This window comes from Pituophis catenifer, unplaced genomic scaffold (genome assembly GCF_029215685.1).
Source record: "Pituophis catenifer annectens isolate HBS135680 unplaced genomic scaffold, rPitCat1.0.hap2 SCAF_6, whole genome shotgun sequence".
NCBI lineage: Eukaryota > Metazoa > Chordata > Lepidosauria > Squamata > Colubridae > Pituophis > Pituophis catenifer.
In genome coordinates, this window is record NW_027256886.1 from 25,593,365 (window position 1) to 25,608,558 (window position 15,194).

The 15,194-nt window shown below is 35.6% G+C and overlaps 1 protein-coding gene across 1 annotated transcript in view; it reads right to left on the bottom strand.

Annotated features, from left to right (window-relative positions):
- Positions 1 to 978: 978 nt before the first annotated feature.
- LOC139318774 (carboxypeptidase B-like) overlaps positions 979 to 15,194 on the bottom strand; it is a 29,547-nt gene continuing 15,331 nt past the window's right edge. The window contains 5 exon segments of the mRNA XM_070946371.1: positions 979 to 1,171; positions 1,709 to 1,793; positions 9,430 to 9,632; positions 12,838 to 12,928; positions 13,012 to 13,122. Of these exon segments, the coding sequence (XP_070802472.1) occupies positions 984 to 1,171; positions 1,709 to 1,793; positions 9,430 to 9,632; positions 12,838 to 12,928; positions 13,012 to 13,122 (678 nt within the window). The 3' untranslated portion in view covers positions 979 to 983.

The following is a 15,194-nucleotide window of genomic DNA, read 5'->3' on the forward strand; positions in this document are numbered from 1 at the left end:
GTCAAACTATTTTCCAGGTAAGACACAAGAAGGCAAGACAAGAAACAATGGATGGAAATTAACCAAGGAGAAAAGCAACCTAGAACTAATGAGAAATGTTCTAACAATGAGAGCAATAAACCAATGGATTAGCTTGCTTCCAGAACTTGTGGGTGCTCTATCACTGGAAGTTTTTAAAGAGACTGGACAGTGGTTTGTCTGGAATGGTCTCCTGTTCGAGCTGGGGGTTGGACTAGAAAACCTCCATGGTGCCTTCCAACTCTATTATTCTATATTCTATGTCAGGGGTCCTCAAACTTTTTAAACAATTCAAGGCCCCTCAGACTGTTGGGATCGGCTGGGTGGGCGTGGCTAGATGGTCATGTGACTAGGTGGGTGTGGCTAGGTCATGTGACTAGGTGGACATGGCCAGTTTAACAGTCCATTGAACAATGCACACAAATTAAACTTTAATTTGATTTGCTCCTGGGGGTGTCTTATTTGCTTTTGTTTGCATGTTGCTCTTTTGGTTGCCTTTTCTTTTTACTAGATCGTTTTTTCAGTTGTTTAGGAGTCCAGTGGTCCACTTCAGGAAACTCAATTTTGCAGCAATTCTTCTCAGCCCCAAGGAGCTTGAGAAACCTCTCCCTCTCTCTCTCTCTCTCTCCCTCTCTCCCTCTCTTTCTCTCTCCCTCTGTCTGTTTCTGTCTCTCTTTCCCTCTCTCTCTCTTTCTCTCTTTCTGTCTTTCTTTCCCTCTTTCTTTCTCTCTTCCTCTCTCTCTCTCTCCCTCCCTCTCCCTTTCTTTCTTTCTTTCTCCCTCCCTCCCTTTCTCTCTCCTCCTTTCACCCACCCCCAACTCCAGAAGCATTCTGCAGGCCAAAACCATAGTTTGAGGACCCATGTTCTATGTTCTAAGTTATGGTGGCAAAGAAAATTCAGAAAATGTACAAAAGAAATTGTGCCTTATATTTTATTTATTTAGCTTGAAAAGCTTTTTTTTTTTTTAGTATTGATAATTAAGGATATATCCAGCAATATATTTAACAGCAATCATAGTTTCTTCACAAGTTGGCTTTATCTGAGATTCAGGAAGAACAAAACCATATCGGCCTTTGTCACGAAGTTCAAAGGTGAAGGAATATTGTATACCCTGATCATAAGCCCAATCATCTGAGCCACCAGCAGCAGGATCTGTAAAGAGGAAGGAATACATATGCTAAAAGAAAGAGGACAGGTAAATAGAACTGATTTTCATAAATTTAATGTCTGATATCAATGACTTGGCATCCTCTTGGATCTTCAGTACCCATAATTTCCAGAACTTAGGTCTATGCTAGATGTCTACTATTTACCTGAAGAGCAATCTGTATTTCTTCCAACATCATTATGCAGTGTATGAGACACATGAATGATTATATTTTCCACATTAATAGATAATTTTACCATGCTTGATTCTTTTGTTTTTTTAATCAATCATGGAATTTCATATTAAAGTTAATGAACTAAAACAGTATAGTTCTACTTGCTTTCATATATATCATAGTCAATGCATTATATTATGAAAAATAGGAGAATTTTTTAAATAATACTTCTGCAAATCACATATACTTTAGTCATACAGTACTCAAGAGGCCTGATATACACTGTCTGTAATATTCTAATTACAAGTTTTTATGAATAATAACCTAATCATTACCATAGTTGTATTGCTGTTAGAGTAATACTTACAAATTGTTGCAGCTCCTGGACCATACGTATATTCGGTGCCATATAATGTTGCTAGTTCTCGAATGGCTCCTTTAGCAATAGAATTCTTTAGAGAAAAGATAAATTGTGGTAGAGATTGAAATATTTTGCTCAGAATGGAAGCTAACATGGTAATAAGATTTTGGGAACTAGGCTAGCACTAGGTATCATATATTATTGTACTCAGCCCTTAATTCCACAGTTTCAGAGAGAATGTCATACAACGAAGATGCTTGTGGCACTTCAAACATAAACTATTTAATTCTCATTGAGGTATTAGTTGCTTTGACAGAAAGTTTATCTCTAAAATGTTTATTGTCATGGCAGATTTGACTATATCTGTGATTTAAATAGGATATCAGCCATATTAATTAGTTGTTTCCCATTGCAACAATAACAGTTGCAATCTAGTCTGAGTACCTAGCATTCATTTACATGGTGTATAGCTAAACAATCATTCCAAAGCATGATTCAGACATTATTAAATTATTCTAAAGTAATATTCAAGCAGTCTGGGATTATACTGAGAGTTCCTCCCTGATGTCACAAAGATTTCAGTGATGTTCCCATATGCAGAATTTATATTTCTAGAGATAGATATTTAGCATACAGTTACATAAAGGGAAGCATCAAGCAATGAAAAATTAAGGTAAATTAGAGTTCCTGCTTTTATGGAAGTTTTTGTATGTACAAATGTCTTCTCTATAGTTGTTTGTATTACACCGGCAGATGTCAAAGGAAGGACTGTATCATGTGCACAGAGATGGAAATGATGCTATATATGACAGTTCCATATCTCCTCAAGCTTCTCTTTAAAATAATGATTATTTCTGCAGATGTCTGTATATGCATTTGTCCTGCACATGAAGACATTCAAGGACATAATGCTAGGAGGAACATCTATATGGCTCCATTCCTATTAAAACCAAAAATACCCTCTTACACTTATATTCCTCAATATTTTTTTCAGAAGTTGCTTCTTCACCTTATATTTACTGTATCTAAACAGTTATAGTTCACAATACTTGGTTGCTCAAGTGATTAGATTTGTTTCAGTAAACTATGGGTTGAACTTGGCCAAGTAGCTAGTTTGTGGTGTTTGAGCTAAACTGGTAAGATTGGAAACGAGCACTATGAAAGGATGCAAACAGATGGTCCCATGTTCAGTTTCTGGGTTCTTAGCCAGAGAGGGGCTAGAAAGGCTCTGGCCTATAATCCTGCTGTCTGTAAACACCTGGTAGGTGTGAAGTAAATATCTGACACAAATGAAACCTTTTATCTTAATTATAGAAAAATGCACTCCCTAGATCCAACAGTGGTATCTATTATTTATTTGTTTATCTCCTTTTAAGGTAAAATCTCTTTGAAGTCAATATGACTACATGGATATGTCCATGCAGTTTCCTTGGTAACAATATAGAGATGCTTAGCCAAGTCTTTCTTTACCAAAAATTACGTTAATTGGTTCAGTACTTTGACTCTAATCTGCCAAAGTTTCCATTTGGCTCTTGAACAAAGACAGAACCCATTTTCCATTTGGGGCTGATTTCAGAATGTCTCCTCCAAAACCCATCCTCATATCTAATGAATGAAAATAGAATATCTGAAAACTGTTTTAAAATGAGAACCATTCAATCAAAACTGTTATTGTCTAATATACAGGCAGTCCCCGACTTACAACAGTTCATTTAGTGACTATTCAAAGTTACAACGACACTGAAAAAAGTTACTTATGATCATTGCAGAATCCCCGTAGTCATGTGGTCAAAATTCAGATGCTTGGCAATTGGTAAGGCAACTAGTCATATTTATGACGTTTGCAGTGTCCCAGGGTTACCTGGTCCCCTTTTGTGATGGTCTGACAAGCAAAGTCAATGGGGAAGCCCGATCCATTTAACAACTGGGTTACCAACTTACCAACTGCAATGATTCACTTAACAACAGTTGCAAGAAAAGTCATAAAATGGGGCAAAACACTTAACAAATGTCTCACTTAGCAACATAATTTTTGGGCTCAATTATGGTCATAAATCGAGGACTACCTATACATGCCTTTACACTCAAACACACCTAATGAAATACACCAAGGAGCCCTGGTTGTGCATTGGTTAGAATGCAGTATTACAGGCAACGCTAGCCCCAGTCTGGAGTTTGATTCTGACAGGGCTCAAGGTTGACTCAGCCTTCCATTCTTCTGAGGTCAGTAAAATGAGGACCCAGATGGTTGGGGGCAACATGCTGATGTAAATCACTCAGAAAGTGCTTGTAAAGCACTATAGAATGCTATATAAGTCTAAATGCTATTGTTATTCCTAAAGTTAAGTATTTAAAATTTCACATAACAATATTCATTAGGAGCCTGTAGTACAGTGGACTAAAGCACTGTTATTAACATCTGCTGCTTGCAATTACTGCAAGTTCAAATCTCACCAGGCTCAAGGTTGACTCAGCCTTCCACCCTTTCAAAGGTAAGTAAAATGAGGACACTGATTGTGGGGGCAATAAGATGACTTTGTATAAATATACAACAGTATGAAGGTTATTGCTTAACGCATTGTAAGCCGCCCTGAGTCTCCGGAGAAGGGCGACATATAAATTAAAGCAAAAAAAAAAAAAAAAAAAAAAAAGCAGAGAAAAGTTAGAGCAGGGAGTTTTTGCAGCTAGAAGAAAGCAATTAGGAATTTTCTTAGGTTTGGAAATTATTTCATCAGGGCGGCCTGCATTTCTGTAGACAATTTGGGATTTTATTTTTATATTTTTAAACTTGTAATCAGTTTTTAATCCCTCTATGAATTTTAAGCATTCTTGTTCAATACAAGGCGAGTTAAATTTGTTTTGATTCATATTTGCTGGAACTGATGGAACATATAATGATCTAAACTGGAACCCCAGCCAAAGTCTGAGCACATTCCAAATCAAGCTTGCAATATTTCTGAGAAAAAAAGGTGATTAAATATACAGAGGTTTTAAGTAGCCCAATATAAATGTTAAGAGAACTAGGAAGGGAAATCTATTTACAAAGATAAGGCAATTTACTTTTGCAAAAAATATTATTCAAATATTGTGAAACAGAGATTGATTTAATACTTTTCAAGAAAAAATAATAATATTAGAATATCAATTAAGGGTGATATACATCTATGTATTCATTTTTGCATGCATGATGTATGCAGTAAAATGAGTTGTGAAAAACAAACAGGGGAATGTAGTTTTTATTAATCAAATTCTTCTTCCAAGAAGTCACCACTAGTGAGATTCTAACATGAATCTTGAATTTCTTGTCCAGGGCATGTGAGTGTGCTTGTATATGTGTGTAGAATGTTATCTTAGTTTATCCGATCAATAGGACTATTCTTTGGATTCTAGTCACTTTGCCAAAAATAATGTAATATATGTATGTACACATATATTACATGTATATGTATATGCACGAAAGCATACTAAAATAGTATACAGGTAGTCCTCAACTTACAACAGTTCATTTAGTGACCATTCAAGTTCCAACAGCACTGAAAAAATGACTTATGATGATTTTTCACACTTATGACCATGTGGTCATGTGATTTACAATTGACAACTGACTCATATTTATGATGGTTTCAATCCCCTGGGGTCATGGGAGCCCACCTTCTGACAAGCAAAATCAATGGGGAAGCCCAATACACTTAACAACCATGGTACTAACTTAACAAATGTGGCAAGAAAAGTCATAATATGGGGCAAAACTCACTTAACAAATTTCTTACTTAGCAACATAAATTTTGGGCTCAATTGTGGTCGTAGGTTGAGGGCTATCTGTAATAGGATTCATCATTCAGTTCAGAGCATCTGAAGATATATTGCAAATAGCATGGATTTTTCTTAGTTACTTCTTTTCTGGCGCTTTAGTTTGTGTAAAACTAAAACTACCATCTGGCGCTTGGTGAAATTTAAATTATGCAAGTTATTCTAGTCTGTAATAAACAAGGATCACAGAAAGGGACATGATAATTAGTCAAGACAACTTTACTCAGTTTCTAATTTTTCCAGTGCTAAGTTCCTTCCACTCTTTTTGCATCAGCTTTCTAAAAGAACTGTACCCAAAATTTGTAATCAGTTTATCTGCACTTTTCCTCTTTTTTTTTTTTGCATCTTTGCAAATGCTGTCACCAATTTAATTTCCCCTAAATTTTGTGGGTTTTCTTTCTTTGTGTGTGTGCGTGCTCATTTTGTGCTAACATAGGCTTTTCTTAGTCATGCTCCATTGCAACTTACGTCACATAATTAAGGAAATATTAACTGAATCACCAGTAGGTTTGGGAAGAACAAACTGAATCAAATTATATTATGGGAAGTAAAACTAGTTGAGGACATTCACGGAGGAAATAAGAAAGTGTACATTGATACGTGACACAGACTCTGCCTTTCATTATGCTTGTGTGCAATGTCACACATTATATCATTTTGGCATCAATATGGATGTCTATGTTTCTGGATTCCACTATTTAAAAATGTTGAATTAAGAAATTAATTTTTATTCTATCAAAAGGCATTGCCTATATTTTCAGAACAGCTGAAAAACTGGATTTTTCTTGATTCCTGATCTTGATCTATATTCATTCATTGGGAACCCTGAAAAACTGTGGCAAGTGATGTGAATCCAAATTATACATTTACAGGCTTTATTCAGCTTTCAGAAAAACTCATGGAAAGTGTAAATAGGGAGAGAAGATGGAGACTTCATTTACCCATCACTCCATCTCCATCTATTCAATAAACATTTGAAACTGTATCTTTTAGAAATATAAAGGCATGAAGCCATGTTCTAAAAGATTAGTATAGAAGGGGATATTTTTAAAGAGACATCTGAGACTGTGGTTGGAGGTCATATTTTATCAGACATCTGCCAGTTTTCTTTATCATATTTCATGTCAGAATAGAAATGAAATAAGATAACATTCTGATAAAATTTGCTTTATCATTTTTAAAGGTTTATGGCCATTTTAAAGTATTATGGTCATGAATACCACAGTGTATTGAAAACTGAGCTAACCGGGTCTTGTCAGGACATAATTCTGAACATAAGGTAAATTCACGGTCTCCTCTCTAATGTATATATCATTGGAAATACATTTTAATTTGTTCAGTGGAACTGTACTATTCTGCACTCTTCTTTACAAATATGTTCAAATCAACCAGGCATGACTTCCTTCTGAATAAAATATACATAACTCTCCAACAACTTGATCCAGCCAGCTATGAAGTCAGTTAAACCTTTTTATCCCTGGTTCTGATAGCATACAAATCACTCTATCTTGGTCAAAACTCACCACTTGGGAAGAAGGAGTCCTTCCTCACTTTATCTAGAGAAGCACTGGCAAAGCCTTGTGACATCACTAGTCCCTTCCCCATTGGCTAGGCAGATAGCAATGGATATGGCTTGGCCTCTGTAGGCAGTGTGAACTATATTCATTGATTTGATACTTTGGTAGTGATGGACACTTTTGATTTTTCAGCCACTATTTCTCTCCAGCTTTTTCTTTGTGGACTAGGTATAAAATATGTCAGCTGATTGGATTTTGGTATATCTACAATGCAGCTGAGTGGAAATTTATTTTCTGGGCAAGACTAGAATATGGGCATCTACAGTAGGACAAATGATGAAGAATGCTTGATGATATCATCACACAAAAGCTGCATCTTATGTACTTGTAAAAGCACCATTTGTGTGATGAAGACACTGCATATATGCCATCATATTGGCATCATAGCAATTAGCTACTGGACAGTGTATATTATGTGTAATTAACCCTACAGGTTGTAAGTTAATAGTTTAGTTGGTCCTTTTGTTACCATAACAGGCTAATCTTAACTGATCTGGTTAAGAATGTTATGGGAACAAAATCACCATACATATTTCCCCCCTTTTCCATACAGAAATGAGATCACTAAAATGACACAGTACAAATTTTATGATAATCTTATGCTGTTAAAACCAGGGACAAGAGAATTCTATTGTAATCTATCAATTTTATATTATTGCATTTCAGTTAAATATTGCTTTGTTAAATGAAAGGCAGAAAGAGGGGCAAATAGAGCTACGCTTTGGAATAATTCTTCTTAAAACATTGTGGTTTAAGGATAAAAATGTATATATAAACTAGCATAGCCCTATCAAATAAAAATTGTCCCAAATGTCCAAGGCAAAACTGTTAATCTGTTCTTACTTTCTGTCTCTGGCCCAAATCCTGATATTTCCACTTGGGAAAGATTATAAATCTGTATGAATTGTGCAGCAGTACGTGACTACTTTTCTATTTCTGGCAACTAAAAATTAAAATCCTTTCAATTTTTGAAACAACTTATTTGTCATAATGTATTTTAGTGCTGCATACTTCTACTTTTCAAATATTCCACAGAACTAAAGAGATGTTTTGAGAAAAAAGGGAAAATAAAAACATAAACAATTGTATAATGTTCTGAGTTTAGGAATTATCTTGGACAAGGAATATATATCTATTATTATTCCTGTGCATCAACAAAGAAAGCAAATATGGTGCATTAAATAGCATTTGCTCTAATCTATAAAGCAAAAAGCAAACTACATTACGGTTTAGTGTGTTGCATAATCCAATCTAGAATCGCCCTCCCAACTAATGACCTTACATATTCTTGGCCTAACCTCACTTTTGAAAGGGAGATGAGCAGTGCTCCCTAGGGTCAGCAATGACACTACCAGAGTAAAATCCACAGGTACTCCTTTACCTTAACCCCACTTTGCTAAAATCTGGTTCTTGAATCTGAATTCTATCCTTGGACTTTGATTTTGTTTGATACCTCACCTTCTTTTTTACTTTAAACTTGTATGAAGTCTGATGTGTTTCTGCATTACTGTTGAGGCACTGGTTGCTTCTTCAGCATTCTAGCATGGTCTGTGCATGTCAGCCTCAGAGAGTGTGCTGTCAGAGTTAATTTTTGTCCCTTGACAGGAGAGTGGTTTTTGTCTATTGGTATTAACTTTTAAAATTAAGTTAAAAATGAATATAATATGAAAGAAGAACTTCATATGAAAAAATACTATTTGTTCTGAAGAAAAGAGAAATGAAACACACTCTTTAGTTAGTCTGTGATAGAAAATATATTTTCAGGTCATTTTTGGGTCAATGTCTCTAACCTTGTCTGGGACTAATTAAACAGTAAAGCATTTTGGGGTTGATTTGTCTGTATCTTCATTGCTATTTATTCCCTGTCTTCCCTGTGTTCTATAATCCCTTTGCCTTTAAACAATGTGCGAATGTATGGAGACATTCTTCAGAAAAATTGTGGGCTATAGGAATTATTTGTGTTTCAGTTTGAGATGCAGACAACACAGACTCACCACCAATAGCCTGTGCCTGTGTTCAACAGTGAAGGGACCCAGGGCAGAAAACATCTTGCAGAAAACACAGCTCCACTAATGTCAGTCATCTGGGTCATGGTTGTCCCAAAGGTGCTTTTTCAAGAGGCAACTGGACTTTTCTTTGAAGATGTTTCACTTCTCATGCAAGAAGCTTCTTCACCTCTCCACCATCCAGTCAGAGCTGAGGCTTCTTGGATGAGAAATGAAACGTCTTCAAAGAAAAACCAGAAAGTCCAGTTGCCCCTTGAAAATGCACTTTTGGGACAACCATAGATGTTCACAATTAATACAACTTTCAACTTTATCCTCACCAAATTCTACTTACCAGTTTTGCATTGTTTGGTATTAGATTATAAGTATAAGAGTATGGATACAGGAGCATCTGGGAGTAAGAGTGAATGGTCAAGTAAGCCTTGATAGTTGAGCGGTTTCTTCGAATGAAATCAGCCAAAGCTTTGGTTTCCTTTTCTGATTCAGGTTTACTACCACAATAGGTGTCACTACACGGGTTTGTTGAAGCCCCAACAGCTGAATGCAGTAGAAAAAAATTAGACATGATAGACTGGTTAGTCTAAAAGGCAGAAAAAGTGCACTTTTCAGGCTTACTAATGATTTTAAGGAAGTCTTTTACTTTTAAGTTTTAACTTACTTTTTAAATAAGTATTATTGAACTGGTTAATAACAGGATGAAACATTAGTATAGCATTTTTAAATTTAAATTTTTCAAAACCTTTTATGTATCTGTTACAGTGGTGGGTTCTTCCCGGTTCGGCCCGGTTCGGCTGAGCCAGTAGCGGTGACAATGTGACATCACCGAACAGGTTCTCTTTGTTCAGGAGCTGGGCCCTCCCACCCCCCCACGTTATTCTTACCTTTTATTTGGCTCCACCCCCAATCTATTCACTGCCTCCCTAGTCCTAGCTCGGCTAGAAGGAAAAAAACTGTTTAAACTCTTGCCGCAGGGCTTCAAAGGGCCGCCCTACAGCTGATCAGTGTTAAAAGGCAGTGTGGTGGTAGACCTGTGCCTCCAAAAACAAATGAGTAGACTGGTGCCTCCAAAAACAAATGGGTAGACCGGTGCCTCCCAAAAAAAATGAGTAGACCGGTGCCTCCAAAAACAAATGGGTAGACCGGTACAGCTCTGCAAGCAGTTAAAAGCCTGGTAGACCAGTACCTCTGCTAAATCCTAAAGAATTGTCACATGACCATCAAACCATGCCCACAAAATAAGCCACGCCCACAGAACTGGTAGTAAAAAAAATTAGAACCCACCCCTGATCTGTTAGTCTATTAATGACTGGATTCACACATTATGCTAAGTCATGGTTGTTTTAGCTATGAGTTGTAATACTATGATGGCTGTGTGCAAAGAACATGCAAAAAAATATTACAGCTCAGCATGAAGTGATGGGAATAGATGGAAAAAGGGGGACAGATAATGATCTCTACAAAGACAGGTCATGCTATCAAGGCAGAAGGAAGATTCAAAGAATGACATGATCTTTTTAGTCATTATACTATGTATTATGCCAGGTCTCAAGAAATAGCATCACAGGTTACTTTTAAAAGTAGCTTTAAAGTGATATTTATTTTATTACTTCACCACTCTGAATAGCACCTCCAATATCTTCTTTCTCACAACCAAACATGCTTTTTTCTTCTACTTCTTCAATCAATCTCATTGTTCAAAAACTATATGAAAAAACTGGCACTATTCTAAAGACCAGATAGAAATAAGAAAATGGATGGAGGCAATTGTTATTACAAAATAATATCCCCATGTGACAGGGATATGTGAATTGTGAAGGAGACTGTATAAATTATGGGTTTACTTCCACTATGACACCCAACTGTTTAGAGCACATTAAAAAGGCATTATATAGAGATACTAATATATATTCATTTAACCCATAAATGCGAGGGGCTATTTTGATCTAATCAAAATCCCCTTCTTGCATGGAAAGAGTTTGATACATTCCCTAATTAGCATCTATATGCAATGAAAATGTGGACGTTGAATGGAACACTACCCTGCATAATTCTGCACCTCCTCACATTGTCTGTCATAATTCACAATGTTTCTCAGTTTGTTTGTCAGGCAATTCTTAGGAATAGGCATTTACTGTAAGGAAAAATTGGACTCAATAGTTTAAAATATTTTATGCATTGATTTCTTCCCATGTATACAACAGCAGGAGAAAGAATTATATTCTGCCAGTTTTATTGTCTAATGTTACCTATCATCATTGCTTTGACCTTATAGCTCAACAATGAGAATACAGCTTGATGTATATATAGCTCTGGCTTTGATTCTTAAAATTTCCAATTAAAACAATTTGAAATGTCAGGTGTGAGGAAATTGGAGCCTGCCAGAGTAGATCATGTGCATTTGATCAGCTTGGTGCCCTTTGATGTCAAGATCACAGAAAAACATCAATCTCAGGTTGTATTTTGGCCTCCTTCCTGTTTAATATTTCTATATGTTGCAAGGCAAGAAGATTGCAACAACTCTGGAGGGTGCCAGTTAGTGAAGCTGGCATACAGCATTGTGGAATATATTGTATATGATTTACTAGGAAGTATTTCATAAGGCTGTGACAGTGCTTTGAGGAAGATGTATTGTAATTCATTGGAGTGCCTATAGTACAATGATTCCTTGGTACGCAACTGCTTTGAAACTCATCGAATTTGGCATTCAACCAATTTTGACTTGAAAATTTTGTCCTAGTACTCATCATTTGTTTGGTACTCAACAAACAAGCTAGAACTTGTCAGTGTTGGCTGCTTTGTGATTCACTACATTATTCCTTATGGGAATTTTTTTTTGGTATCCATCATTTTTGGTATTCATTGCGCCTCCTGGAACCAATTAATGATGAGTACCGAGGTACCATTGTATTACTTTTTGAACCTTTTTAAAGCAGTGATGTCTTTTTACAGGTTCAAGGCCACTTTGAAAACTGCTTCCAGCTCTGTCCACATGAGTATTACTGTGAAACAGTTGTTTTTATAATTCCCAAAGCAGAAGTTAGTATCTGTTCCTGTGCTTTTTGAAGGACCTCTCTTGAGGGATTTGCAAAGCTGTATTATTTAACAAGACTTTACCCTAGGACGCTATTTTTGTGTCAATACATGCATGAGTGAATATTTTACTTTGCTTTGCCACATCACTTGTAGTGTGAACATGCTTCACATGAACTAAATTTCAGACATATAGAAACGGACAAAAATTACTTTGCTCAACCGTTTCCACAAATATGTTATTTATAAGGGAGGAGCCCAATTAATTCAAAGTATATAGCATACAGGATTATACAAACTCAGATTTTATTTTATTTTATATATATTGGGGTGTCTAATATGTTGTTCTCTGAAAAGAGGAAGACTTTTTTTTTGCCTCTTGCTGACAGAGAGAAAGACCATGTAATTTATGTGGAAGAAACTGAATAGGGTTCAGTTCTAAACCACAGAGCACTTCCTTCTTAGAGAGGTTTTAAATTCCTCTACAATACATTTTAGTATTTCAGTATCTTTCCACAGAAGAATTTGATCTTATATTCTTCAAAAACTTGCATTTGGAGATTCAGTTGGTTAAATATTGTTTATTTTTTATATGACTGCGTTAAGATTTTGGAACTCAACTAGAGTTGATATTTTTAAACTCTTAAGAATTCATCATAATCCACATAGGATTGGAGCATAGTTTTGCCTTCTTAGAGAACAGGATACTTACTGCACCATGCAGCATCAAAATTTCTGTTGGGATCAGTACCGATGCATGTACTACCAGCATTTACAGAACGAGTCTTCCTCCACATGCGACTCTGAAATGCAACAGATTTGTGAATATACCTTTTGAAAGATAATTGATACAATAATTATGACCTGCTGATTGTGTATTATTTACCTTTGTCCAAGAATAGACATAACCATCAATATTCAAGACAGGCAAGACATAGAAGTCTACATCGTTCAGAAGCTGAGTCATAATGGTTTCTTTTCCATAGGTCCGAACAGCCTACATACAAACCACAGACATGGTGAGGATAAATCTAAATGACTGACCTTATTTCATTTTCATTTGCTTGATTACCAAATAATATTACATGTTTTTGGCACAGGAATAGGAATATGAAGAAAAATATGGAGAGAAATAAGAACAGCAGCATGAATCAAGAGCACTCATTCAAATTTCAGCTGCTTGCCAATTAGTTTGGTAATACTGAGGATGCCAATTGCTAAATGAATATAGACGGACAAAATTCATAAAGATATTTTGATATTGTTTAGAAATCAGGATGTCACTAGAAGACTATAAAGAGAGCCTTTTAGTGTTCTATAATTATCTATCTGTAATATTAATTGATGGGTTAAGCTTTTGAATAGATATATGAAAAAATTAACTGGTTATAATGATATCCCGTGATTAGATATCTGTAATTAGAAATTAATTGTATAGCTTTTTCCATTATTCAAAATTTATGTGACAATTAGTAAACATGTTAAATGTTTAATAGAAGTTAATAACGGTGTCTCTGATTAGATTTGATAACTGTAATATTGTAAATAAGGCAAAATTTTGCTCTCTCCTACATTACTGGATGGGTTAAGATTGATCTATTCAGATCAATTTGAATAGCAAATAAAATTAACGACGTGGTTTTCACTTCTCAAACTGCTTCTCCACATTTTAAAGGACAAGAAAAGAATTTGTATCCTGCCACCACAGCAAATCTGTCAATGCTCTAGATCCCATTTACATTCTATACTTCATTGGGTCAAAAGAAGGTAGCTTTAGCAGGTCATGCAAACAGTTAAAATGATGGGAAGAGGAAGTTAGAGTGAACTCTTTCAGAGCATAACAGAATGCTCCTGATCAGCTGATTTCTGTGAAATGGCACAAGAGATTACATCCCCAAATAATCCTGGGAGGGGATGAGATTCTGATAGGATTGCCACAGCACAGAAAAAGGCAGGTTTGTGTAAGAGTTAGGATTTCCTAATACAATTTGCATGGCATTGACCCCAAATATTACAACTTTGAGATTAAAAAGAGAGAATGTAGGGTAATAGTAAAGATGGATCAGGACTGGGGAAACCCATTTGTTGGTACTTTAGCTGTTGAAAGTCTACTCACGCTCTCTTAGCCCAACTTTCTCGTAGGGGAGTTGTTATAGGGAAAAATTGGAAGAGAAAATGCTATGTACTCCATTCTCGAGCTCTTAAAAGAAAGGCATGAATATAAACAATAATAACTGAAACGTTTTCTGTGCCTTCATAAAGGACTATGGTCAACTCTGGAATTGATTTATATCCAGAAAGATGAAGACTAGATGTTTCTCTAAACAGATGTTGCCTCAAAGGGCTGCAGATCTGAGGAAAAGGAGAAACTCAACCCATAATGCTCTCATGTTGCTAGGCTTTGGTGAACCATGATTACTAAGATTGTATCAGATTTTGTATATCTGTGTCTTCAGAAATAGATATTCCTAAAAGCAAACTGAAGTACTGACTATCACCATTGAAGGACAAAATTTTCAGCATGCTAGGCAGCATAAGATCCTTAAAAAACAAAACAAAAACAAAAACTAAGAAACCAATAAATTAAATAGTGACATTAAAAAACAGCTATGGACATCAAGAATAGAAGCAGCTGCTCTTTATCTGTTTTAACACTCTGGAGAATGTGCAGCTTCTTTAAACTTATTTTAGAAATGTACATTAATTGTTAGATACATTTCATATGGCATAATCTGTTTATTATATTTTAATTATAATATAATGATATCTTTTTACAAGACCCCCTCCCCCATTTGTTATTATAATCCTAACCCTTTGTAACTGCAACAGATTTTCTCTTAATGGTGAATAGAATAAACTTTGCAAAGGGGGTAAAAGCATTTTTTGGGGGGCAATAGCAAACTGCGCTGTGTTCACAGTGTAATTATGCTATTGCAATGCATTCTTCATGGCAATTTAAAAAAAATGTTTCAAAATGTGAACTGGGAATCAAATGAAAAATCAAAGTAGAATGCTATTTCATAGGAAAGACAACAACTTTGGAATAACAATGAGAATATGTTGAGGAAT